Genomic DNA, 26863 nt, shown 5'->3' with positions numbered 1-26863 from the left:
TTAATGCACAATAAGGCCTCAGTCAGACGGGCGTTTTTCCGCGCGATTTGCGCATGCGCATGCGTCCGGCGATTTTTTAAAACCATTGCTTTGCAATGGTATCGGACACATGAGCGCTTTTTATGCGCTCGTCCGATAAATTATAGAACAGAAATCGCAGATCGCACCTATCTGCGATCTGCGATTCCTGTTCTCTTCTCTATATGCGCTCAATGGGGCCGGTGGCAGCAGCGCCGACCCCATTGAGAACATATAGAAGACAAATCATTCTTCTCTGCCACAGCTGTAACAGCTGTGGCAGAGAAGAACGATGTTTGCCCATTGAATTCAATGGAGCCGGCAATACAGCCGGCTCCATTGAAAGCAATGGGCTGCCGGCGTGCGCGGGATGAATTGTCGGGAAGGGCTTAAATATATAAGCCCTTCCCTGCAATTCATCCAGAAATGTGAATTCATGAATGGGTGTGAGTGAGACCTGCCTCTGATTGGCTCAGCGCTGAGCCAATCAGGGGCAGGTCTGACTCACACCCCCTTCACACCCACTGCAGGCCGGCCGCGCTGAACTCCGTCTGCCGGGACAAGGTGAGTATATATATATATTTTTTTTTTTTAACCATTTCTGGATGAATTGCAGGGAAGGGCTTATATATTTAAGCCCTTCCCGACAATTCATCCTGCGCTCGCCTGCAGCGCATTGCTTTCAATGGAGCCGGCTGTATTGCCGTCTCCATTGAATGCAATGCGCTGGACAGCTCCGGCCTGTTTCTAATGAAACGCTGCTAGGAGCAGATTTTCGGACGATTTTTGGGCCCCGGTCACGCGATTTGCGGATGCGCATCCGTCATGCGATCCGCAAATCGCGCGAAAAAACGCCCGTGTGACTAAGGCCTCAAACAGCAAATGCACAATACAACACGGAAAAAAAAAGGATGCAGAAGAGGAACAGAACGGAGTCAGAAAGGAACAGAAAGAGCAGACATGTAGGAAGGCAACCAGTACAAATAAAGGTACATAGGAGACATGTACAACAAAGATATAAACAAAAAGGTATGGAGGGAAGAAGATGAATGTCCAGGGTGAAAATAAGGCCACACATAAAGACATATATTTGTTCAGTTTGATATAAGGTGTCTGCCCAAAAATGTAGCCATGCTTCTTTCATCTGAAGTTGTTCAATAAATCTGCACGATCCAGGACTTGATAGTCTAAGGAAGGTCTTATGACCAAAAATTTTATTTGTTTGTGGATTACCTAAATATCTTGTGAATAAAAATAGGCCTCCATGATAACAAGGTGGTTGTGGGATTTTATGTGTATGGATCTGGGTTTGTAACCTACTACTATCACAGCACAGGCTTTTTTTCTGTATATAGGACACCTGATGCCACTAGTCACTGATTCAAAAGTAGACAGGAACCCTTGTGAATATTCAATAAGTATGTTCACAGGTAATTTACATATAACTCAAAAACAGCAAATTAGAAATGTACTGGACATTTAATATTGTAACCTTTCCTATTAAACCACCACTTTAGCAAAAACTCACTACTCCTTTCTGAAGTTAATTCACCTTGAAACAGTGTAATGATTTTGGTTTATCATTGCAATTTGTTTTTGTTTCATCTTTGAGTAAAATTTAAATAAAAAGGATTTAAAAATATTAAAAAATTTTCTGTGTATTTCCCTGAAAATGAAATTTAGAATGTTGATGACTCCACGCAATGAACACAGAATTAAAAGATACGCAAGCAGTATCAAGCGTGATTGAAGAAACACAGATGAAGAAATAATTAGTCATCCCTTCCTGCCCATGAGAGCATTCATAAACATCTCTTTTTGAGATAGGAGTGCAAAATTCATGTTGTATACAGCATTTTGACATCTGTCATTACATTAAGCTCTGCACTGTACAGAAAGAATGATTATTAATATGGCACTCCTGACACCCTTCTCTCATATTGACCTCTGGTGAGAAAAATAATCACATGATGCTACATGAAAGAACTGCTTAAGCTGGTCTGCTCAAATTGAAAGAAGAAGTGTGGAAATATGTAACAGCTAAAAAGATATTCCTATCTTAGACATCTATGAAATATTTACAGGATATACCATAAATGTCTGTAAGATATGGGCCCCACTTCTGGCACTCACTGCTACCTCCTCAAGAGTGGTTCCTCAACTGTCATCCCATCTAGTTAGGTGACTCAAAGCCATCTAAGCCAGACAGAGAGTGAATGGAGAGGTATCAACTCATGTATCCAGATTTGGCCATCCCATCTATGGAATTCCACTCTCTTGGCTGCTTCTGTAACTCCCGTAGAAGTAAATGTAGAGAGCTGCACTAATGCTCGGCTACCTCTTAATTTAATTTACCATCTACATGTGACAGCCAGTGGCCACCTCGCAGGCAGGATGGAGCTTAGGGGAGATAGGTGCAGATCCCAGAATTGGGACACATATGTATAGGACATTTATGACATATCCTGTGGATATGACATAAATGTCTAAGGTGGGCATGCCCCTTTAAATAATGACACTACAATAAGTTTTGAACTTTGCAGTTGACATTATGATCATCACTTTGAGATAGTTATAGATACAAAATGAGCTATGACTGTTAATATGACCAGTGATGGTTTAGGTGTGATTAAAATATGCAAGGATTGATTTAACTTTTTTTTTTTAATGTATCACAGCACACCTTTACCTCCTGTTCTATCTAATCTCTTATTTAGGGTGGAGGGACATTTTTTTTTTTACTTTAGTCTCAGATTGGCAAAAGTCCTGTATTACCCTTGATTGATTACCACTAGAGATGAGAGAGCACCAAAATGGTCGAGTGCTCGTTACTCGAGTCGAACTTTCAGTGATGCTCGAGAGTTCGTTTCGAGTAACGAACCCCATTGAAGTCAATGGGCGACTCGAGCATTTTTGTATATGACTGGTGCTCCGCTAAGGTTTTCATTTGTGAAAATCTTAGCAAATCACCAAAGTCATGTAAAAAAACACAGAAATGGATAGGGCAGGCGGGGAGCAACATGCAGGGCTGCATTTCGGGCTCCAAGGTCTCACTATTAAGCCACAATAGTGGCAAGAGTGAGACACCCCCCCCCCCCCCGCCCTCCCCGCACTGTCAGCATAAAGATCATTCTCCTCTGCCACAGCTGTAACAGCTGTGGCAGAGAAGAACGATGTTAGCCCATTGAATTCAATGGAGCCGGCAATACAACCGGCTCCATTGAAAGCAATGGGCTGCCGGCGAGCGCAAGATGAATTTTCGGGAAGGGCTTAAAAATATAAGCCCTTACCTGAAAATCATCCTAAAATGTGTAAAAATAAAAAATATATATATACTCACCTTGCCCCTGCAGACGGAGTTCAGCCACGTCTGGCCGGCAGTTCTCCTGAACTGCTTTCTGTAGTATTCAGCAGGTGGGGATTTAAAATCCCCGCCTGCTGAATGAGCTGTCTCTGATTGGTCACAGCCTCACCAATCAGAGGCAGCTCTCACTCACCCATTCATGAATTCATGAATGGGTGAGTGAGTGCTGCCTCTGATTGGCTCAGCGCAGGGACCAATCAGGGGCAGCTCTCAGCTGAATGGGAATTATTGGAGGTTTGGGGTTTGCATGGAGGGGGATTTGGAGCTGATCCCTCTCCATACAATGTGGGTGCCAGTTGTTTCTTAAAGCCGACACCAGCCCGCAACAGCTGCGATCAACACTCATGCTGAACACAACTGTTAACCCTTTAAATGCCACAGTCAATTCTGACAGGGGTAGTTAAATGTCCCAATCAGAGTTTTGGGGTCCCAAACTGTGCTGGTTGGTTGCCATGGGAACCGAAGGGCTTTTCAAAGGCCCCAGCGCTGCCATGGTTGATTGCCTTTCAAGCCATGTCTGTGGCGTAGCTTCATAAATTTCCTGTCAGGTTGCGGTATAATGTAATACTATAGTATTACATCATACTGCAGGAGTGATTAAACCATTGCAAGTTCATGTCTCATTATGGCCGTAAAAAATGCTAAAATCAGTTTTAAAAAGTTCTATTTACAAAAAAAAACTTAATAGGAGTTTTAAAATACCCCTTTTTCCATATTTATAATAAAGAAGATCTAAATAAAAACATATTTTGTATCGCTGCATCCATCAAAATAATGCATTATTTACCTCAGACGGTGAGCATCATCAGTTAAAAAAATACAAGTCCTAATCATGTTTTTTGGTCACCACTTCTAAAAGTAAAAATCAAAAAAAGCAATCCAAAAGTTATATTTATTCCATAATGGAACCAATAGGAACTCCAGGATGTTCCACAAAACATTGTACCATGGTGTCGTACTAATCATACTGACCCATAGAATAATGTTGTCATGTTATGTATGCTGCTGTGTGTACACCTTAGGGCTCAGTCAGACGGGCGTTTTTTCGCGCGATTTGCACATGCGCATGCGTCCGGCGATTTTATAAAACCATTGCTTTGCAATGGTATCGGACACATGAGCGCTTTTTATGCGCTCGTCCAATAAATTTTAGAACAGAAATCGCAGATCGCACCTTTCTGCGATCTGCGATTCCTGCTCTCTTCTCTATATGCGCTCAATGGGGCCGGCGGCAGCAGCTCCGACCCCATTGAGAACATATAGTAGACAAATCATTCTCCTCTGCCACAGCTGTAACAGTTCTCCTGAACTGCTCTGAGTAGTATTCAGCAGCCGGGGATTGACAGCTGAATGACAGCTGAGAGCTGCCCCTGATTGGTCCCTGGGCTGAGCCAATCAGAGGCAGCACTCACTCACCCATTCATGAATTCATGAATGGGTAAATGAGAGCTGCCTCTGATTGGTGAGGCTGTGACCAATCAGAGGCAGCTCATTCAGCAGGCGGGGATTTTAAATCCCCGGGTGCTGAATACTACTCAGAGCAGTTCAGGAGAACTGCCGCCGGCCGCGGCTGAACTCCGTCTGCCGGGACCAGGTGAGTGTATATATTTTTTTTATTTTTACACATTTCTGGATGAATTGCAGGGAAGGGCTTATATATTTAAGCCCTTCCCGAAAATTCATTGTGAGATCGCCCGCAGCGCATTGCTTGCAATGGAGCCGGCTGTATTGCCGGCTCCATTGAATTCAATGCGCTGGACAGCGCTGCACTGCTCCGGCCCGTTTCTATTGAAACGCGGCTAGGAGCAGTTTTTTCGGGCGATTTTTCAGCCCCTGTCACGCAATTTGCGGATGCGCATCCGTCATGCGATCCGCAAATCGCGGGAAAAAACGCCGTGTTACTAAGGCCTTAGGAACAAGACCCCACCAAAGATGTCAAAATTGCCCTTTTTTTCCATTTCACTCCACTTTTAAAGGTCTTTTAGTACATTATATGATACAATACATAGTACCATTAAAAAATACAACTGATCCCACAAAAAGCAAGCCCTCATACAGCTATGTTGTTGGATAAATAAAAGAGTTGTTACTTTTTTTTACCCCTTAACATTCCAGGATGTACATTTCCGCCCTGGAGGTTCAGGATTTTTATGGAGGTGGATTGAGGATGGATCTTACTCCATTCAATATGGGTGCTGGCTCTTTATTACAGCTGACACCTACCTGCAACAGCTCCGATCAGCAGCGAGGAAGTGTGGGGAGGAAAAAACGAAAATGGGAAAACAGGGGACATGTTCTTAAGGGGTTAAAAATGGAGACGAAAGACCAAAATAAAAAAAAAGGGCAGCATCCTTAAAGGGTTAAAGGCTATATACCCCATTGCAGTTTTTTCTTTAATCAATGTGCCTTTGGAAGTGAAGGCTTTTTGTAATTGGTTTTCATTAAAACATTGTGATGGTTCAGTTTCTATGCTTGTATTGTTTTCCAAGGCAAAGAATAAACTAAATGCTGCTTCTCAGCCCCTAACCTATTTTTTTTAAATCAAGTTTTGTTAAATTTTTCAAAATAATTTCCAAGATACATAAGATGACAGAGATGAAAAGTTCTTTTACATATATATAACTGGGGAGGCCAATCACGTCTCACCTAGTAGTAACTATATTGTCTCCATGAACTCCATAAACTAAGGAGACTTATATAAAGGCATAGACTAGTAGGAAGACAGTCTCCGTGCTGCTAAAACAATACCAAGCATATAATATGAGGAAGTTTCCCTCTGGAAGAGGGGGAATGGATAAGAGTAGAGTAAAGTAAGGTAAAGTAAAAGTAGAGGGAAAGAGTAGAATAAAAGTAGAGGGAAGAGAGGTATGAAAAAAGATGAGGGAAACGAAGAGGGGGTGAGGGGGGTTGGAGGGGGGGGAGAGAAAGACTGTAAAGCAGTGGCCACATGAGATCACTCTCGCTCTTACCCTGGAGAAAAAGGTTCCATTCGTAAAGGCGAATTCAGCATCTGTATTCAACGTCCGAGGTCCAGTCCAGCATCCGGCTATTATAAGTACCAGCTAACGTCTAGATCACCCAGGGGGGATTCGTGCCGTACGTCCACCGACACAGTGGAAAGGGAGCGCTTAGTGCTAAGTTTTCCGTCTCAATTCCCTCCAAGGGCTCCAGGTCAGAAGGAAGTCATCATGAGAGCCCCTTGACCAGCTCATCAGTTCCTCTAGGTTACAAATCAAGTCAACTTTTTCCTTCCACTGGATCGAGGGGGAGGGGGGGGATTGTTGGAGCCAATTCAAGGGAATCAAAGTTTTGGCTGCATCTATCAGAAAAGCTGTTAATTTGTTTCTATAGGGGTGAAAGTATGCAGATGGTTTCCACAGAAAGATCATGTCCACCGAGTGTGATAGGTCTGGAGAGAGGACCTTCAAGACATCTTCTACTTCCTTCCAAAAAGGGATGATGCCCGAGCACTCGCACCAGATGTGGAGATAAGATCATATTGCTGCATCGCATCTCCAGCATCTGTTGTGGGGGGCTAGTTTGTAGTGACTTTCTTGCATAAGGATGCAGGGAGATATACCATATGCCATATTTAGGATTAACTTAACGTCTGCCGTGGACAAAGATATTTTTAATTCCTTTTCCCAAGAGCTTAGGAAAGTGGGCTTAGCGAATAAAGGGGGAGCTATGAAGCACCTCCGAATGCTAGAGATTTTTCTAGAATTTGAGTTGCCCACCTCCAGGGAGTTTTCAAAGTTTGTCTTAGGTCTGGTGGACATAAATTTGACAAAAAATGTGTTTACTCAGCCCCTACCCTAGGCCAAAACAAGAATGCTATGAGGGGGCAAATTACATAGCAAGTGATTTGTGGGAAAAGACCACTCAGTGAGTTTCTACAGTGACAGAAAGCAATTGGCACAGGGTCATTTGTAAGTTCATATGAATCCTCCACACAGGAAAGTGCAGTTATTGTTTATTACATTCACTCCAAGTCATAAGTAGTAAAATAGGACAAAAAACCTATGGCTGTATGTCAGTGTTGGGTGATGTGGGACAATTCTGATAATCAAACCAGTCCTCACATCTTAGAATGCTCTACCTTATAGTCCTATTATTTTGTCATGCTCTGCACTCCATCCAGAAATGCCCCCCACACCTGTCCATAGTATAATTAGGCTCTGTTTTTAGCTCAGCTCATCACCCACCACCTTGACAGCACTGCATTGTGCTTATTTGCTCCTCCACCACCAATCTTTCCCCCATTAGCAAACAGCAAATGGAGAGATAACATTGCGTAGTGGGCATGACTATACAGCCTCTAACAGAAGAGAGGGCAGGGGGAGCTGAGCTCGTGCTGATCAGTGCTGGGAAAGCCCCTAAACCACAAATCTCAGTGAAGGATTTAAGGCATTGCAAGTATAACACTTTCTAAGTGCATAGAAAAAAAAACAAATAGGTGTATTTTTTTCCTATGTGTGTGTATTGATTTTTATGCACACGGCCTTGAAGAATGAAACCAGAGGAAGTCAATGTAACAAGCGTTTCCAGAGTCACTGAACACAGACTTTGGTTTTAAAACATTTATTGCAAGAGCTAAATAACTGTAAATAACGTTGAACTGGCAAAGCAGTAACAAGGATAACTGGTTAGATACGTATTCTGTCATAGTCATCAAACACCCCTCACAAACTGACAAATTACTGCAAAAAAGCAATGCACCCTTTCCCCTTTTCACGCCTAAATTGTGGATAAAATTGTGACTTGCTATACACAAAATATAGTTTTTAAAAAAAGAAAAGAAAAAGAACCATCCAATTAACAAACTCTTCATAGATGTTTAATTGTGGCATAAGATATTTTTCTTCAGTAAGGAATTTTGCATGCTATTATTTGTTTAAATTGTCTGTCATGCCTTAACTAAAACCTTGATAAAATGGTCCAATTGATGTCTACGTGCAACTGAGATTCTATGAACATCAGAATTCACTTTTGGCTAAACAGTGATATGATAGTTTTTCCTGCCAGGCATTGGCCAATGATGTTAACAAACATTATTTAACAACATAAATTGATAGCTAACCTTTTTGCCCATTGGCCTACTAGGAGAATGCCCTGTTATACTATGGAATCACAACACATTTAATATTTTGTGGCTAATGATCTAAGAAAAAACACTTGTGTTATTACAGCACACTAACAACAAAGGGTGCCATATTAGCAATAAAACTGTTTTCACAACTAGATCAACAACATTAGGACTATAAGACGGTTTTATTGCAGGGTATTACATGTCTTATTTTCATATTGAATCAAAATAGTTCCCATTCTTTTAGATGTGACATAATGTCTTAATGCTCAACTTTAAGGATATATTATTAATGTATTGCCAAGTTAACTCCTTTAGAGAACAATTTAATTGCTAAATGGCCTTCATACATCCCTACCACACTAAAACATGATCTTCTATATTTTAACACAAGTGTTTTATGTTATTATATGTTAGACATAAAACACTGAAACACTCAACACTTGAAGAAAAAAAACAGAAAAAAAGGAAATACTGCAGAATGCAACCTTGACACAAAATTATGCTACAGTATATAAGTGAACTTTATAAGTACACAAAATTGTTAGTAGTAACTTGCTTCTATTTACAGGTATTTGAACACTGAATGACATACAAGTGTCCACTAACATTATTAATAGCACAATAGGTTTCATCTTTAAAGATTTAGCTGGTTTGTTTTGAAGTATGATGTCAAGTATAACTGTTCCAGCACATATTGACAACAACAAGAGCACAATTCATCTAATTTGATATGCTTCTCAACTACAACAATCCACACTGAGTTCTGCCTTTTCCCTATTCCTAAATCTTTACAGCAAGATGTCTCCTGCAGTCTGTAGCAGCAGTCCAGGGTAAAAATAAATCTTAAAAAAAAAGGAAAAAAAAAAAAAGAAAACTATAACAGAGTTTTCAACTCCATTCACCAAAATAATCACAAATCTAGAAATATATTTATTCACATATAGTAGAACACCATGTTATCAATGGTGCTAACACAAAAGTATGCATATTTTTGTTATATGTCGCATAGTTCTAGAGGTCTACTCAGTACGTGAAGCTCTGAACACACATTTATAGCAAACCTAGTTTGGCTAAAGTCACTGGTCCAAAAAAGACACGTTTATAGTTGCTGCTCCTTTGGGCTATCCAGAGCACCTGAGACTTGCTTGTAGGACTTTAAATTAGCCAAAGGAATGTCACTCATATGATTTCCGCTTGTGAATTGTCCATCAGTACTGCCATATTGGTTTCGGTCATTGAACTGGTTTTTGTTGCTATCTTCTTTCCATGTCTTTGTCAATGTGTGTCCATTAACCAATTTGTCCTTTTTCAGCCAATCTTTTTGAGGTGCAAATGTGGAAAGAGGTGATTTTGGTTGCTGGTAAGGACCCAGACTTGGTGGCATCCAGCAATTATCAGAGTGGCCTAAAACCAGGCATTCTTGGGTACACATTTCAGTCGCTTCTGCTAATCCTCTAGGTCCAAGAGGTCCATCTATTGGAAAGACAAAAACATAAAGCATATGTATAAAAACATATTGTATAAATCTATACAAAATTAACATAGAAAATATATGTTTTCGTTTATGATACATTTTGAATTGAGTTGAGTTAAATGAGTTAAAACAACTGAGCTGCGGGAAAAATGTGAAAACAATAAAAGAAGCATTAGCCCATTAAATCCTGGGCTGTTCCAGTTCTGCCATTCTGGTCCTCCCAGCAGGTCTTTGTTTACATGGCTGTCATATACCACTGAAAGCGGGAATTGGGTGCAGTGGTCAAGTGGGTACATGAGTATGTTACTACTGCAGCCATGTGAACAATATCATTACATAAGAACACAATGAGAAACCAGGCTTTATGATTACAGTTCTCACACACTCATTCAGCTTCTAGTAACAAAGACTGACACCACTTGCATTTTGCTTTTTATGACATTTACTGCATGTCACCCAAGTGCACAAGGTCTTTCATAACAAGCCTGGGATCAATTCTGAGGCGGATCAGTGGAATAAAACATACATCGCGGCCAAACACAGTAATGTTTTGGGCTCCTCACTCTTCTAACACTTATTAATAAGTACGAATCTGAAAAAGTTACATATAGGATTATTGTTTATTTCTACATATGATAAACATGAATTTATAATTAAACAGGTGTAACATCTGTAAATATTGGGGTATTTTAAAGTCTGACCCCAAACATAGATTCTTGTTTAGAAACAAATTCAGGTTTATTTATTAAAAAAAGCTATATCTGTAGCTGATGACCTGCTTAGTACAGATATTCTTCTGAATAAAATATGAAAACATACATTTTTGAGAATCCTTAAAAATTGAATATTCCTTTCCTTTGCCTATCCTGTCAGAATTACTTTAGTATCCTTGGGGAGGGAGAAAATCAATATTAAGAGATATTTTATGTGCAGCTGCCAATATGTAGTGCATATGCTCTGCTGTCCTTGCAGGAAGCATATGTAGGACAAACATCAAGGTCAGAAAAACATAGGCTGAACGAACACAGATCAACAATTATGCTGCATGCACAGAGACAATTGAGGCAGGAGGAACTAAAAGTATCTTACAAGGGCAATTATTACCCAACTGCACATGCCTGAAGAAGGGAGAGAAGCTCCAAAATGTTGCTGTGGTTGGCAGTGATTTGTGTTTTACTCCTCTGATCTGCCTTTGAAGTTATCTCAGGCTTGTTAAGAAAGACTTTGTGCATTTAAGTGACATGCATTATGATTAGAGATGAGCGAGCGTACTCGGAAAAGCACTACTCGCTCGAGTAATTGGCTTTATCCGAGTATCGCTGTGCTCATCCCTGAAGATTCGGGTGCCGGCACGGAGCGGGGAGCTGCAGGGGAGAGCGGGGAGGAACGGAGGTAAGATCTTTCTCTCCCTCTTTCCCGCCCACTCTCCCCTGCTCCCCGCTGCGACTCACCTGTCAGCCGCAGCGGCATCCGAATCTTCAGGGACGAGCACAGCGATACTCGGATAAAGCAAATTACTCGAGCGCTTTTCCAAGTACGCTCGCTCATCTCTAATTATGATGTCCTATAAATTTCAAATCTCATAAAGACAAAAGGCAAATGCAAGTGGTATCAGTCTTTATAACTAGAAGCCACGTAATCAATTCTTCGCAGTACCTGATCAGACCAATGGAAAAATAATACTTAGTTTACTATTTTTTCCCATACCCCCGTACTGCTTAACCAAGTTTGGAACTACCCAGAAAGCCTCTTTAAGCAATTATTTGCCTCCTACATTGCGTGAGAAATTTTAGTTTATGCTTACAGCATATTGCCTCATACTCAAAAAAAAAAAACCATCTAGCATCTTCGAAATTTGCAATGCAAAATAGTTTTTTGTATAAACCATTTACCTCAATGTGAAGAACAAAAGGTATGAAAGCATATATAAATTTATATATAAATACATATAAATTCAGCCCAAATGAACAGCATAATGCAACATTTTTTATAACGTGTCACACATTATGACATTATGGTGCCTTATGCTATTTGCGTATCAGACTGTAGACTATTGACTGCCAGGCCACACTAATAGCATAGTTGCACTACAATAGCGATGTTACATACTATTCTGGTCATTTTAAGAAAAACATCTGCATACCTGTAATATCTGCCCCCAAAACATGTTTTTCCTTCATTTTTTTAATTCTGTAGATAATGTATAGATTGGAAGGAAAACCAATATAAATGTCAAAAATCTATGATGCAACTGATGCAATCCCTTAATAAGAGCATGTATATAAGTCTACCTGACAGCAATAAATAGCCAAATACATTTAAAAAAAACTTAGAATCAAATTTTGAGTTAAAGAGGTTGATAACTTTTTTTGTTATTTTACAAATGTGCTGTAAATAGTAAAACCTTATGTATGCCTTCATCATGTGGGAGTATGTTCTATCCTTGTTCATTTTATTCCCGCTCATTCAAGTGAATGGGATGTATGGTCTCTTTATGATGTAGTGCCTGACATGCAGTAAAGAGGCCCAAGTTCCACGGCCTCTTCAAACATCTGATCAGCAGGAATCTCGAGTGGTAGACCCCCACTGATCGGTATTGATTACCTATCCTGAATTACCTATCCTGACAGGTTATCAATATTTAAGTCTCTGAAAACTCCTTTAATTCTGGACATGTTTTTTCCTGTCTAGCTTCTTCTCTAATGCAGTACAGAAGATGAAATAAAACTTTGTGGATAAAAAGTAATCACTTGAGAAAGGTTTTTTGACAGAATTTCCTATGACTTAGAGATGCACTCTTATATTTATGTTAGATTTATCTTTGATGTTTTTAAATTATGTATATAGTTATTGCAATGTGTGCAAACAAATGTGAACCCTAATAAACAGCTTTTTCTGAGGGCAAACATGAAAACCTTAACATAGAGGAGCAAATAAAAATCCCCTCAGTGCACCTTTTGACTCTGTTTTGTATAGCTTTGTATTCACAAGCTCATTCAGTAATACTTAGAGATTTGAGTTACCTTTACCATTCAATCTTGCTACTTAGTTTCTCTTTTAAAGCTTTACTTTTTCTTGCTGTATGTAAAATAAAGAAGCACCATTTATGTTAATCTTTTAAGAGTTCTGCAGTACATATGTAATTATAATTATAATATATATAATTATAAGAAAATCATGGCTACTAGTCATTTAATTTATAGCGTGCGGCCATTGTCCGTATATACAGTCTATGGTACATTGATCGCTGTTGGAGCCCTTTTACTTTACCACACACGCACATGGCTCAATCACAGAGTCGGTATCTAATGTAGATTGGATCCCAATCTGTAGTCACTCCCTGTCTGTTAGGTTGTGCTGCTGGAGTTTGTTGTTCTACAGGGTTCCTTTATAGAGGCGATCGATCTGCCTGTAGGTTGGGCCAAGTCATCTTCCCTGCAGCACAGGTTCAGTTTCCCCTAACCCGTGTTTTCGGGTCACGTTCGTGTGGGCCCAGTGCTTATTTGCCCACACGAATGTAACACTTTCTTTATTTTCTGAGGAAAAAAGGAAAAATTCATCCAAGCGCTTCTTCGGGACTACAGAGGTTGATTCATATAGAATGGAAAAAGATATCCTCAGTTACTGTCCCAGCCGCTGCCGAGTAACTGAGGATATCTTTTTCCATTCTATATGAATCAACCTCTGTAGTCCTGAAGAAGCGCTTGAGTCATTTTTTCCCTTTTTTCCTCTGGAGTTTACACCATTGGTTCCCCCGCACAGAGGGACACAAAGACCTGAGCAGCTCTCCTTCTAGGATTGGGATACAGATCGTCTCCTATAGGCTTTCCTGGACTTGGAGGTACCAGTAGGCGTCACTCCGTGTGATTCCACTGAGTACCGGGGTAAGTCCTATCATGCATTAATCTTTTTTCTACTTATTAACTGTAACGTACAGGCGCTATACTGATTCCTGCATATCTTGTTCTCTTTATTTCATGAGCATTAATACATTGAATAGCGCAAAATAGTTTTGTGTGTAGCCCACACAACTCAATGACAGAGCCAGTTCTTGTACATCATGGATCATAGATTTGGTCCCAATATAGTACCTCACCCTCCTCTTGATTGGCTGATGGGTATACCCCTTATTGATTTGGCAGTCAGTATACTATTATATAAATGAATTAGTAGACAGCATGCTGTAGAAGTTCTGATATGTAACCCCTTCCACTCCTTCTGATTGACAGAGAAAGTGTTGCACTTATTGCTATGGAAAACTACTGTGCACTCTATAATGTTCATGTCTTTGCAGACGCAATCTTTTCTATTTTAGTCAATAAATGCAATCAATTAATAACATGGATTAGTTTCACTTAATAGCTACATTGTACCCTTATACAAGACTGCAGTGATATTAAGTAATGTAGTAGAGATCAAACCAAAACACTGGTACCATGAATGCAAGGACAACATGACTTTGGGTCTACATTACTTGCTGACGGGATAATAAGGATTACAGTGAGAAGCAGTAAATTTAAATATCAAGCACTACGAAAGAGAAAGATATGTGGAATTAATTGCTAGCTAAGCTGTAAAAGAATGTTTAGCTAAGTCAAATGGAGTCAAATAGTAGAAAATTGAAACTACCTGTTGCATTGTGTATAATGAGTAAAGTCTTAAAGAGTCTTTTAAAAGTTCTTTGGAAAAAAAAGTCAGTAGAGTGTACAATACTACTATACTAATATAAATGTACACTAATGTATGCTTATAGCATTATATATGGCTATTTTCTGACTTTGTATAGATATTTGGGTACATTTACTGTCAAAAAGAAACACTTTCTCTGTTGCCCTTAACCACCAATTGCAGCACAGCTTTAATTTTTCAAGAGCAGAATGCAATGGACAAAAAATACCATTTTTCGTTTAGGCAGTTTCATAAATCTCTATTAGGTCTCAGTCACACGGGCGCATCGGCACCCGTACACCGGCGCCGATACGCCCATCTGACTGAGCCCTTACTGCAGGAAGAAGACGGCCGTACCTCAAGATGGACGTCTCTCTGCAGCGCTGAAGAAAGAACACATGATCGGCAATGAAGCTGGTCACATGTTCTTTCTCCCATTGCTGCAGAGAGACGTCCGTCTTGAGGTACAGCCGTCTTACTCCTGCAGTAACACGGGCGCCGATGCGCCCGTGTGACTGAGCCCTAAGTGTATGCTATATTTAATGTTGATTTATGTTGTCCACTTCAGAAGTGTTCTTCCAAATCTAATACTCTACCGTAGAGCATAGTCTAAAATCTGTTATAGACATTCTATAAATGATGCCTTACTGTGACTCCTAAGTGACTACTATAAATTATGCCTTTTTGTGACTACTAAGATGCTTGAAGGCACGAGTACTGTGGAGACTAATTCTCTGGTTGTGGGAGTACTGTTTTGTATATGACGACTTGCCAAACTCCAGTGGCACATCTTGCTTTGAATTAAACTATAGAATCACACAGTAAGGGCGAGCACCCACTGGCGTTTTTTTTACCTGCGTTTTGCGTTTTTCCTGCACAGGCATAGAGATAACATGTGTTCCTGTCCACTGGCGTTTTTTTTGCGTTGCGTTTGCGTTTTTAACATAGGAACTGTCAGTTGCATATGTGTCCTTATTTTTCTCCTAATGCACCCATGAATGTCAATGGAAATTAACGGAAAAGCCGCGAAAACGCAGCGAAAAACGCGCGGAAAAATCGCGGGAAATGCGGCGAAAACGCTGCGTTTTTTTCCCGCGGAAAACGCAATCGCCAGTGGGTGCTCGCCCTAAAACTTCAAACCAATTTATTCTTTTCTTCAACAAAAGATTAAGGTAGAATTTCCACTACAGGCCCATTAGGATCAAGCACTGTTCTCACCATGACACATTAAGGCAGTAGCCCACAACTTGCAGTTTGAGAGCCACATATAGCTCACAGGACTAATTAAAGTGGCTCATGAGATTTATTTATAGACAACTCTTGCAGGATTATGGCACCAATCTTGTTGACTTACAAGTTGATGCAGTCATTGAAACAGTTCAATTCCAATGTTAACACAGGTCAGATTTAATTCATACTTTAGCACACATTCTGCATGAAAATCCAGGCTAAAGCCTCTCTCACGCAGGCGCTTTTCACGACGATTAATACAGTGCTTTCAGCACTTTGCTAATCGTGGTATAAAGCCCCCATTGTTTTCAAGGGAAGATGCTTAGACAGCCGCTCGATTGCAGTGCTTTGTGGCCGAAAACAAAAGTAAAACGCAACACTTACCACAATGCATGTGTGACAGAGGCCTAAGGGTGGCTTCACATGGGTGGTTGCGCAAAAATGCTCATCCTTATACTTTATTTTCGCATGTCCAAAAAACTCAGCATGCTCTATTTTAGTGAGCATTTGCACACCAAAACCACAATTTCACAAATCGAACAGATCTGGTATAATTAGGCTGCACAACCTTTCATGTGTGTGTTTCCTGTGCCAATGGGACAGTAAAAAACAACAGTAAAATGCGCAGATACGTGTGTGTTTGCATGACATTCGCAATGCAAAAACACTGTGCTATCGCGTGCATTTTTTGTGCTTATGTTTGTGTGAAGCCGCCCTAAATCGGATGACAATCTGCATCCCATGTATGTAAACGGCTATTCCATTCACAGCCATGGAAAAACACCATGGAAATACAGTAAGTAACATGCTACTGATTTTAGGAGGAAACACCAAGAATCAGCCCCATTGAATGACAATGGACCTGCTCATCATGCAGATTTGCTACACCCCCACAGATCAACCTTAGGCCAGGCTCACACAAGTGTAATTTCAGCGCTTATTATGTGCGTGATGTACGCACACATAATACGTGATGAATGGACTCAATGAAAGTACATTGATTGTCATTGACCCATTCACATTTGTGATTATTCATTGCATATAATACACGCACAAATAAGAAGGCAGCATGTTCTATCCTGCCGGGTATCACATGCGGTGGAGCACATTGTTGTACAATGCTGTACATGTGCAATTGCATTGTGTATGTGCAGCATTTATATGCGCCGTTGTAAAGCAACAGAGTGGGACATTTATACAAAAAAAAAACAGAAGACTGCACATGACAATGTGCGTGAAATACGCTGTTATGTGCAGTACAAAATTGCTGCCCTATGCAGCAAGACTGGTTCAACACAGACTCCACAGCAGTAAAACGCTGCATGACATATGGGCCCTTTGTTATTGTTTATGCTCTGCATCTGAGGGATGGGGGTGTCTGTTTACTGTGCTATGCAGATTAGTTGTACAGGCAGTGTGTATACAGCCCCGCCCCGAAATACTGCTCACAACTCCTGTATTTGTATACCCCAGCACTGTCTTCTACTGACTCACCATGCAAGAACAACTGTAAAGACAGTCACACAGGATGAGGTTTCATCACCACACAATTAGAGCGGGAATGACTGAATTACCTGTGCCAAAACATTTTTGTGGTCATAAACACAACATTGAGCAAATGAGAGTTATCACACTGAAGGGCAACATCAAGTCACAGTGTCACAGAAGAATTTGGGAGTATAAATTTATGGCCATTTTTGATACCGTCAAGAATGGAATGAACCTCAGAGGGGAGTTCTTGCATCAATGGGGAAAATGAAAGGTCTGAAGGAGGTCAGGAGAGGTGTCCTTAAGGAGAGCACCTGGGGGTGGAGACACCTGAAGGGAGAGTGAGTTGGGGGATGGCATTGTCTTTCCCTAGGAAAGCACCCAGAACGGGTGCTATTCCCAATCATTGTTTTACAGACTTGGTAGAATCTCATACATTGATTTGAAGGAATGCTGCCATCCAATAGGTGACGCTTCAGGGGTATTGTTCCATTCTCCTTGTTTGCAGGTCCGAAGAAGAGATTTCACATTCCTTTCACATTTCTTGTCACTGGACTAATTATTTATTGTTATGGTCATTTATTTATTGTTATGGCCTGTTATTTATCTAAATCCTATTAAAACATGCCTGAGCCCTCTTACCCTCTGTCTCTGGTATTTATCTAGTACAAATTAGGTTTACCATGTTTGTGCCCTCCCATGTGATCATGTGTATTTATTAAATGCGTCTGTAGGTCTGTTCTATTATGCCTGAGGAAGGACAGTGAAGAGGTCCTCACTATAACATCATGTATTTTTGTTAGCTATTAGAAGGTATCATATCTACAAGATTACTTGGTTTCTCTTTACTGAGAACAATCACACAGCCCTTCTCTGTGGCCACATATGCTATTATAGGATCCCCTGGGGAAATAGAACTCCTGCCACTGACACACCTAATTAATAATAATAATAATAATAATAAACGTTATTTGTATAGCGCCAACATATTCCGCAGCGCTTACATAGACAGGGGATACAGAAAGACAACAGCACAAACATTACAGAACCACGGTTACAAAGTAATCAATTGATGGAAACAATAGGGGTGCGGGTCCTGCTCCAACGAGCTTACATACTACAAGTAATGGGGTGATACAGAAGGTAAAGGGGCTGGAGACGTGCACTGTATGGCGAGGTGGAGAGTGAGGGGTGATATACACAGACAATGGTCAGACATTTAGCCGTGTGACAGCAGAAACAGTATGACTGCAGGAGCGGTTTATGATGGCTAGCAGGGATTGCAGTCAGTAGGTCAGGGAGCATGTTATCAGGCGGAGTACAGAGGGGTTTGTTTAGGGAATTTGGTATGCCTCCCTGAAGAGGTGCATTTTTAGAGCACGCCTGAAGTTCTGCGAGTCCTGGATTGCTCGGGTAGCCTTTGGTAGTGCGTTCCAGAGGACCGGTGCTGCTCTGGAGAAGTCTTGGAGGCGGGAATGAGAAGTTCGAATTAAAGGGGCGCTCAATCTAGATTCGTTAGCAGAGCGGAAAGCCCAGGCTGGTTGATGGATTGAGATGAGGGAGGCGATATAGGGGGGCGCTGCACTGTGGAGGGCTTTGTGGATGAAGGTGGCGAGTTTAAATTGAATTCTGTATTTAACGGGCAGCCAGTGCAGTGACCAGCACAGGGCAGAGGCGTCTGAGTAGCGGCTGGACAGGAAGATAAGCCTGGCTGCCACATTCAGGATGGATTGGAGAGGGTAGAGTCTGGTGCAGGGGAGGCCGATCAGCAACGAGTTGCAATAATCAAGCCGGGAGTGGATGAGGGCAACAGTAAGCGTTTTTAGCGTGTCCACAGTGAGAAAAGAGCGGATTCTTGCGATGTTCTTGAGGTGCAGCTGACATGTTCGGGCCAGAGATTGGATGTAGGGGGTAAAAGAGAGATCAGAATCAAATATGACTCCAAGGCAGCGGGCATGTTGTCTAGGAGTTATGGTGGCGCTACACACTGAGATGGAGATGTCAGGAGGAGGTCGGTTAGTGGAGGGTGGAAATACCAGCAGGTCAGTTTTAGAGAGGTTTTGTTTTAGGTAGAGAGAGGACATGGTGTTAGAGACAGCGGACAGACAGTTAGTGATGTTTTGGAGTAAAGGTACAGAGATGTCACGGGAAGAGGTGTATAGCTGGGTGTCATCAGCATACAGGTGGTATTGGAGGCCAAATCTCCTGATGGTTTGTCCAATAGGGGCTGTGTAGATAGAGAAAAGAAGGGGGCCGAGGACAGAGCCCTGGGGGACCCCAACAGCAAGAGGAAGAGGAGGGGAGGTAGAGCCAGCAAAGGAGACACGGAAAGAGCGGTCAGATAGGTAGGAAGAGAACCAGGAGAGGGCAGTATCCTTTAGGCCAATGGAGCGTAGCATACTGAGGAGGAGTTTGTGGTCAACAGTGTCAAATGCTGCAGAGAGGTCGAGGAGGATCAGTAGGGAGTAATCGCCCCTCGATTTGGCTGTCAGTAGGTCATTGGATACCCTTGTAAGGGCAGTTTCTGTCGAGTGTTAAGGTCGAAAGCCAGACTGTAGGGGGTCTAGGAGAGAGTGCTCTGATAGGTAGCTTACAAGGCGGGAGTAAACCAGCCGTTCTAGTAGTTTGGAGATGAAGGGGAGGTTTGAGATGGGTCGGTAGTTGGCAGCATCAGTCGCGTCCAGAGTTGGCTTCTTTAGCAGTGGGGATATGATGGCGTGTTTGAAAGAAGAGGGAAAGATGCCCGAGGTCAGAGAGAGGTTGAATATAGTGGTGAGATGGGAGATGACCACTGGGGAGAAGGAACGGAGGAGGTGTGAGGGGAGGGGGTCGCTAGCGCAGGTGGTGGGGCGAGCAGAGAAGAGCAATTTGGAGACTTCTTCCTCTGTCGCTGGTCTGAGTACAGACAGTGAGCAGGAGCTAGATGCAGTGCTGACAAGACTAGGATCAGGGCTAGTCTGGGGTTGGGAAGTTATTTCCTCACGGATGTCATCAATTTTCTTTTTGAAGTAAGCAGCCAGCTCTTCGGCACTGAGATACGTCACCGGGGGCTGTGGTTTAGGGCTGAGAAGGGAGTGAAAAGTATCAAAGAGCCTTTTAGGGTTGTGGGATAGTGAGGAGACTAGAGAGGTGAAATAGACTTGTTTGGCATGGCTAATTGAATCTTCATTGCATACATTGTGAAGCTGTACTGTAATTTCTGAAGCCTTGTGGGGGAGTGAGGCTATGTGACTTAGGGCGTCTTGCAAAATCCACTCACTCCTGTGCAACTTTTTTTCGCAGTGAACCAGGGTACTTTGCGCACATGCCTGTGCACAATGCTATGCCTATTATGCAGACACTGCTAGTTCATATGGGCGGGGAAAGCACTTCTCCCTGATTTAGCCAAACAAGGTGCCGGTGTGCACAGGTTTGTGCAGCGCTTTGAGCATACCCGCACATTCACATGTGTGTATTTGCAAACCTCCAATAGACCTATTTGGGACTCTTTAGTGTGCAAGTGCGCACAATATAGAACAGATCCTATTATTTTGCACCTGCAAGAACTGCACGTGCAAATAAAATAAATGACAATCACCCCATTGAAATCAAAAACATCCTAAAATATGCTGGTATGAAGGAGCTCTTAGTGCTCAGCTTCAAAGTGGAAATTGCAGTCCTGTGTATTTAATGAAGATGTAGTTAACTATATCAGTGACAGTATAACTGCTCAGATGGACATATATGTCACCAACTATGCATGGCCAATACGGCTTGAAGAAAGGATCACGCATGTGTGGTCACTGCAGTTCAGATGGCCTGATAAAATGAGCAGTGACATCCCGTAAACTTTGGTGGGGCTACAGTGTCCTAGCCCATGTGACAGGCTTACGGGATGGCACTTTCCAGTCTCAATTAGTGACGTCACTTAGCACATGACTCGTGATGTGATTGTGGAAGAGGGCATTTGGGGAACAGAAAGTATATTACAACTAGCATACTAGTAGGATGAAAGATCATTTAGGCACATAAAATAACTCGGACAACCCATTTAATGACAGTTCTAGTTGAATTTATATATTTTAAGAACTAGCACAGTATTAGATTTAATCTATTGCAGTAAACATGTGAAAAATCATTGCTAATGAATGCAATAAAAGAATAAAGCTGATAGAAAATGGGAACAGTTTAGAGTGTGAATCCACATTCCAAAAAGTATGCATGGCATCTTGCCAAAGGTGCATTCATCCAGTAGATAGAAGTACCTCCTGCTTGTTTTGAGTCTTGAACATATTGGATCACAATAAGGTGAGATCATTGCGTTCTTTAAGAACATTATCTCACACATCACAAACAGTGTACAAGGTTTTACTTCAGAAAATTACCTACAGATGAAAAAATCCTTTCTGAAAAGTCTACAAGAATATTTATTTGTTATACATTGCAACAGAGTATATACTTACAATATTAATATAGCCAAATGTTCTCTCTGCCAAAATGTCTATTTTTTACCAGCTGACTACAAGTTTTAAAGAAGAGAGTGCCATGGAATCTAATAAATGACAACTTCATGTTATAAGGGAGACCACCGTTTTTAGAGACATAATTAGAGAATACAGTCAATTCACAAAAATATTACCTTATGGTATGAACATTATTTTAATTAAAAAAAGAACAATGCTTAGCCTTATTTATGGTTCAAAAGCTTAGTCTCCTATGGAATCTTCTCTTTTTCTACTTGCCTTTTACAGATTCTGGTATCATTGGCCTTTCACTTTTTACTGAGTTTACATTGAGTACAGTAGTTATGCTTCACATTCTGGTTTAATTTTGATACCACTATACAACAATAATTCTAAGCATATCAACAAATTATTACTTTGGTGAAAGATGATTTAACCCCTTGAGTGGCACGCCCGGAAAAGTTCCGTGACGAGCTCCACTGCTCATAGCGATACTGCCCGGAAGATTTCCGGGCTATGTATCACTATGGGAGCTGCAGAGCACAATGCCACAAGCTGTGACAGTGTGCTCTGCCTGCACAGTCCCACAGAGAACAAAGCAAGGGCTTTGAAAAACCAGCAGAAGATATTGCCGGCATGTCGGCAACCTCCTGCTTTGTTTACAGGTTGCCATAGAGACCATCGGCTTGTCAGAAGCAAGCCGATGGTCTCTGTGGCAGGGAGAGCTGGTTGTTAGCTGTCAGAGGACAGCTAGGTGCTAGCTCTTACAGCAGAGATCAGAGAAAACCTCCGATCTCTGCTGTGTTAACCCTTTACATGCTGCAGTCTATGTGACTGCAGCATGTAAAGGGTTGTCACTGCAGCATGTAAAGGGCTGTCACCATCGGACCCCTGGAATGTGATCAGGGGTCCTGATGGGTCCCTGTGGAAGTCCCCTAAAGGGACAAAAAAAATAAAAAAAATTTAAAAAATGTAAAAAAAAAAAAAGTAAAAAAATTATTAAAAAAATAAAAAAAACACTTGTCTCCCTTTACTTTGTAAAAAATCAAAAATACAATCACACATGTGGTATCCATGTGCGTCGTAATGACCCAGAGAAGGAAGTTAATACATTATTTAACCCCTTAATGACATGGCCCCTTTTTTCTTTTTTCCCCATTTCTTTTTTTTCCTCCCCCCTGTTTAAAAAATCACAACTTGTCCCGCAAAAAACAAGCCCTTATATGGCCATGTCAATGGAAAAATGAAAAAGTTATGGCTCTTGAGACGCAACTGCAAAACTAGTTGAAATTCAATGATTAGACCATTTTAAAAAACCTGCCCTGGTGGGCACGACAGGGTGGTAGGAAACCTGCCACTCAAGGGGTTAAGCCACAATGATATGTCTATCCTAACACTGCCCACAACCAAAACATATATCCACTGTAAATCATAATTGAGGCAAAATAATTCATTTTTAAATATTCTTCAAATAACAAAAGTCAAAATCACAGGCAGGGATTGATAATGGGTTGGAATAAAGAGGGAGGATGAGTGAGGGCTCCCCTGAGAGGTATTGATATAAATGTAGACGTTTTCGGATAAGACACTATTCACGCAGATTTTGGTGGTGGGATCAAAGTGGAGAAATAAGACCCATTTCAGCATGTTGTTTTTTAAGCCTATAACCTGATGTGAATCCTCCATAAAGAGCTATGGATAAGTTGCAAGGACTTGCCCACAGTGCCTACAGTGTGGAAAATAATTCCAATATGCAACGCATCTGGAAGGGGTAATTAGGCAATTGAACTACATGGAAAAAAAGAGGAGAAAGAAGAGAGAAACAAAGAGGAGGAATGCACATCAAATCCTAGATTTGATTGACAAAGGTATGACTAGTATAAACTCGAATGAATACATCTGGAATACCCAACTAATCAGTGCATGTTCTTCAGTAATATATGTGTTTTACCGGTGCTAACGATGTTGATGGGTTAGATTTTCCAGCAAAGTGCACGTGTCACAGATGTGGACTATCTGTGATGTTGTATGCTGAAACTGGTTTCAAATCATGGTACTTTAAAAGAGACCATTGCATGTTGAAATATTGTATGCTATGGCTTTTGTAAATTGAGTGATCACAGTACTGTACAAAGAGTTACTATAGAGTAATATTCTAGGACTGAGTCTACCTCAAAAGTTGCTGTACAAAGGAAGAGTTGGAAGGTCTTGTTCTCATCATAAATGCAATTTATGAGATGGGCATTTGATATTTAACCATAATTTGTCCACACAGGCCAAACCTCATACCATTTGTCGAATAAAGGCTCATAGGACAATAAAAGTAACTAAATGCCTCTCGTAAATTTTGTGCATAAAACCAACAATGCTACTGTGTCCGCCAGAGTTCTGCTGGTACTCCCTTCCCTATGCCCAGTGGTCTTAAGGGAACAGACCTGGAAGGATCCTAAATGAAACTCTCATTGCTGCAGAGCTCAGAATGTACACATTTTCACAGCATCATGGCTAATTCATACCCCATGAAGCAAAATCATTTTGACATTTTGCTTCTTGGCAGTAAGAAAAAGGATGGCAGCAAAATACAGTAAAATCCTGGAAGAAACCCTGCCGCAGTCTTTTTTTTATATATCCTCTGGAAAGATAACCTATCACAAATATTAAATTAAAACTACAACATACTGAAAAAAATGTCATTGTTAATGTCCTGCAATGACCCAGCCAATGTAAAGAACTCAATCCAGTTAAAAAAATGATTGACAATTGCACTTCATGCAATATACTCATGCAACTTTACAGAGCTGGAATACTTCTATGCAGATGGATGAGGAGCAATTATATTGACCACCTTTTTAAAGCTTTTTTGACATTGTGGCTGATGGTAGATGTACTTGTACTAAAAGGTATGTCCACAAAGAACAAAAATATGCAGATTTTACACCCTGAATTTTGGATGAAAAATATGGAAGGATACAGAAAAAAAACAAAGTGGATGAGAACAAACCTCTTCAACACGCTGTTAAAACGTTCCACATGATAAATCCACATGGAAAATTACCTAAAGTGCAGACCATTAAATCAACAGTCTGTTAATTTCTTCCACAGATTGGTTGTGCAACTGTTGTAAATTTTCCCCAATGAATTCCCTGCTGCTTTTTCTGGATTTGTATGGAAAATCCAATATATGCGAACATATCCACAGGGTGAATTCTTTGCTTTTAGGTACAGTATATATTGCCTAAACTTATTTCACAAGAAACTATGTTGCTAAGACTTTCTGTAAACCATTGTTTTAAAATATGGAGCAGCAGCCAAGGGCAAGACACCAAGGGCAGTAGAGGAAGGGTGGTATTTGCAAAATAGCTATTTTTAGAGAATTGAATTGTTCCCATTATGCTCCTTTACAATGAATGGAGTATGCAGTGTCCTCATAATTGCTCTTGTTTTATAAAGAATTCATTTTTCTTCATTTCTATGTGTAAGCTTGGGAGCAGTTTCCAAGATGGAAAAACGCTTGCATTACACAACTGCAAATGACGATCAATACAAGTAAATTGGATATTGTAACTTCACAATGAAAATGGCTTTAATAACACAAGATGGGCAAGCTAACTAGTGATTAGTGCAGAAAAAAAGGTCATGTTTGACAACAGAGTTGTTTCTTAGATACGTCAGGAGAATTCCAGTTTATTTCTACATAAATATTAGATGAATCCGAATGGAGCTCCTATGGTATTTCCAAACAGGAAACATCTAAATTGTGTGTCAGTGTAGCTTAAGGATTTGTGACTGATTTTTCTATAGACTTTGGACTGAGAAAGTATAAGGTTATTCACCTGGAGGAGCACATGATAAAATTTCCTGCTACTGGCAGCTAAAATAACTACTTCATTTTGCGATGTATTATGGAGGAAATTGGGACATTTCTACATTTCATTTATCATTCCACTTATTTATGGGAATGTTAATGGGAAGCACAAGTGAAAACCATATTTTCCCAAGTTAATTCTTACTTGTAGTCATGTCTGTGGCAGATGGGCAATCAAGTAAGTAAGACAGCTGTGTAGAACTCAAATTCCTAGTTTCCTAGTTGGTGGTTACACTCCTCATATACTATTTGCCTCTTGTTTCAACTAGCAACCTAGCACTGACACTCCTGCAACCATGTGGTCATCATTTAGAAGCAGCGAGCATGTGACTGCTCCTTCTAGCTAATCAAAGGCCGAAGCATTCACATGCCGTACTACTGGTATTACTGTTCAGTGATGGGAGCCATGTTTGCAGTAGTATGGCACGTGGCCGCTGTGAGAGCTCACATTCTGGCTGCTTGTAAACAAAGACTGGGAGAACTACAGGAGCACTAGCTTTGGATCACTGGGCAAACAAGTGGTTAAGTATTTTTTTTTTTTATGTTGTATTGATTTTTCTTTTACTTTTTAATCCTTCTAATGTTCCAACGTGTTCACTCTCATTTAGTAGAATGATATTTTGGGGTACATCACTTGTATCCACCTTTCTCTTATTTATTTACTTTCTATGTTTAACAATAAATGACCTTTATATTAAGCTTTGTGTTATGTTTTACCTAAAAAAAATCAAGCATGTTGAAAACAAAGATGGATAGAATTACAAAAAGGGGAATAGAATTAACAAAGGTAGTGGGTGGGAAAGGAACAAAGGGGGATTCGGAGCTCTGCTTGTTGATCCATTCTCATAATTTTATGAAAGATGTGTTGTATGTTGCAATTCAATTTTAGAATTATGTGAGAATTTTGGTGTGCTGTTACACATTTACCCACATTCGCCTTTTTTGCTTCTGCACACCCCTCCCCCTCAGGTTTATAAATAAAGGATTTATATTAAATAATCAAAGATGGATTACATGTATTTCCAGAATGAAACAAAGAATGATTTAATTGTAACTTTCCTAACAAAAATAAGCCCATATCTGTAAGTTATCCAAAGTTTGTATGTATTACTTTTTATGATCTGTAATATAATCAAAAAGTAGAATACGGTAAGTATCTACTTGGATGTAATGCTACAGTATAGAATATGGAAATGTATTGTAAAATACTTTTCTCATATATTTT

The 26863-nt window shown here is 40.6% G+C and overlaps 1 protein-coding gene across 1 annotated transcript in view; it reads right to left on the bottom strand.

The window, feature by feature from the left end:
• Positions 1–9440: 9440 nt before the first annotated feature.
• The window catches only part of LOC136612660 (protocadherin-9-like), a 962474-nt gene continuing 945051 nt past the window's right edge, over positions 9441–26863 (bottom strand). Inside the window, exon 4 of the mRNA XM_066593165.1 lies at positions 9441–9944. Coding sequence (XP_066449262.1) covers positions 9571–9944 — 374 coding nt within the window. The 3' untranslated portion in view covers positions 9441–9570. The remainder of the gene's footprint in view (positions 9945–26863) is intronic.

Source organism: Eleutherodactylus coqui, chromosome 1 (assembly GCF_035609145.1).
Source record: "Eleutherodactylus coqui strain aEleCoq1 chromosome 1, aEleCoq1.hap1, whole genome shotgun sequence".
Taxonomy (NCBI): domain Eukaryota; kingdom Metazoa; phylum Chordata; class Amphibia; order Anura; family Eleutherodactylidae; genus Eleutherodactylus; species Eleutherodactylus coqui.
Note: the sequence above shows the minus strand (reverse complement) of the source record. Positions and strands in the feature narration are given on the sequence as shown.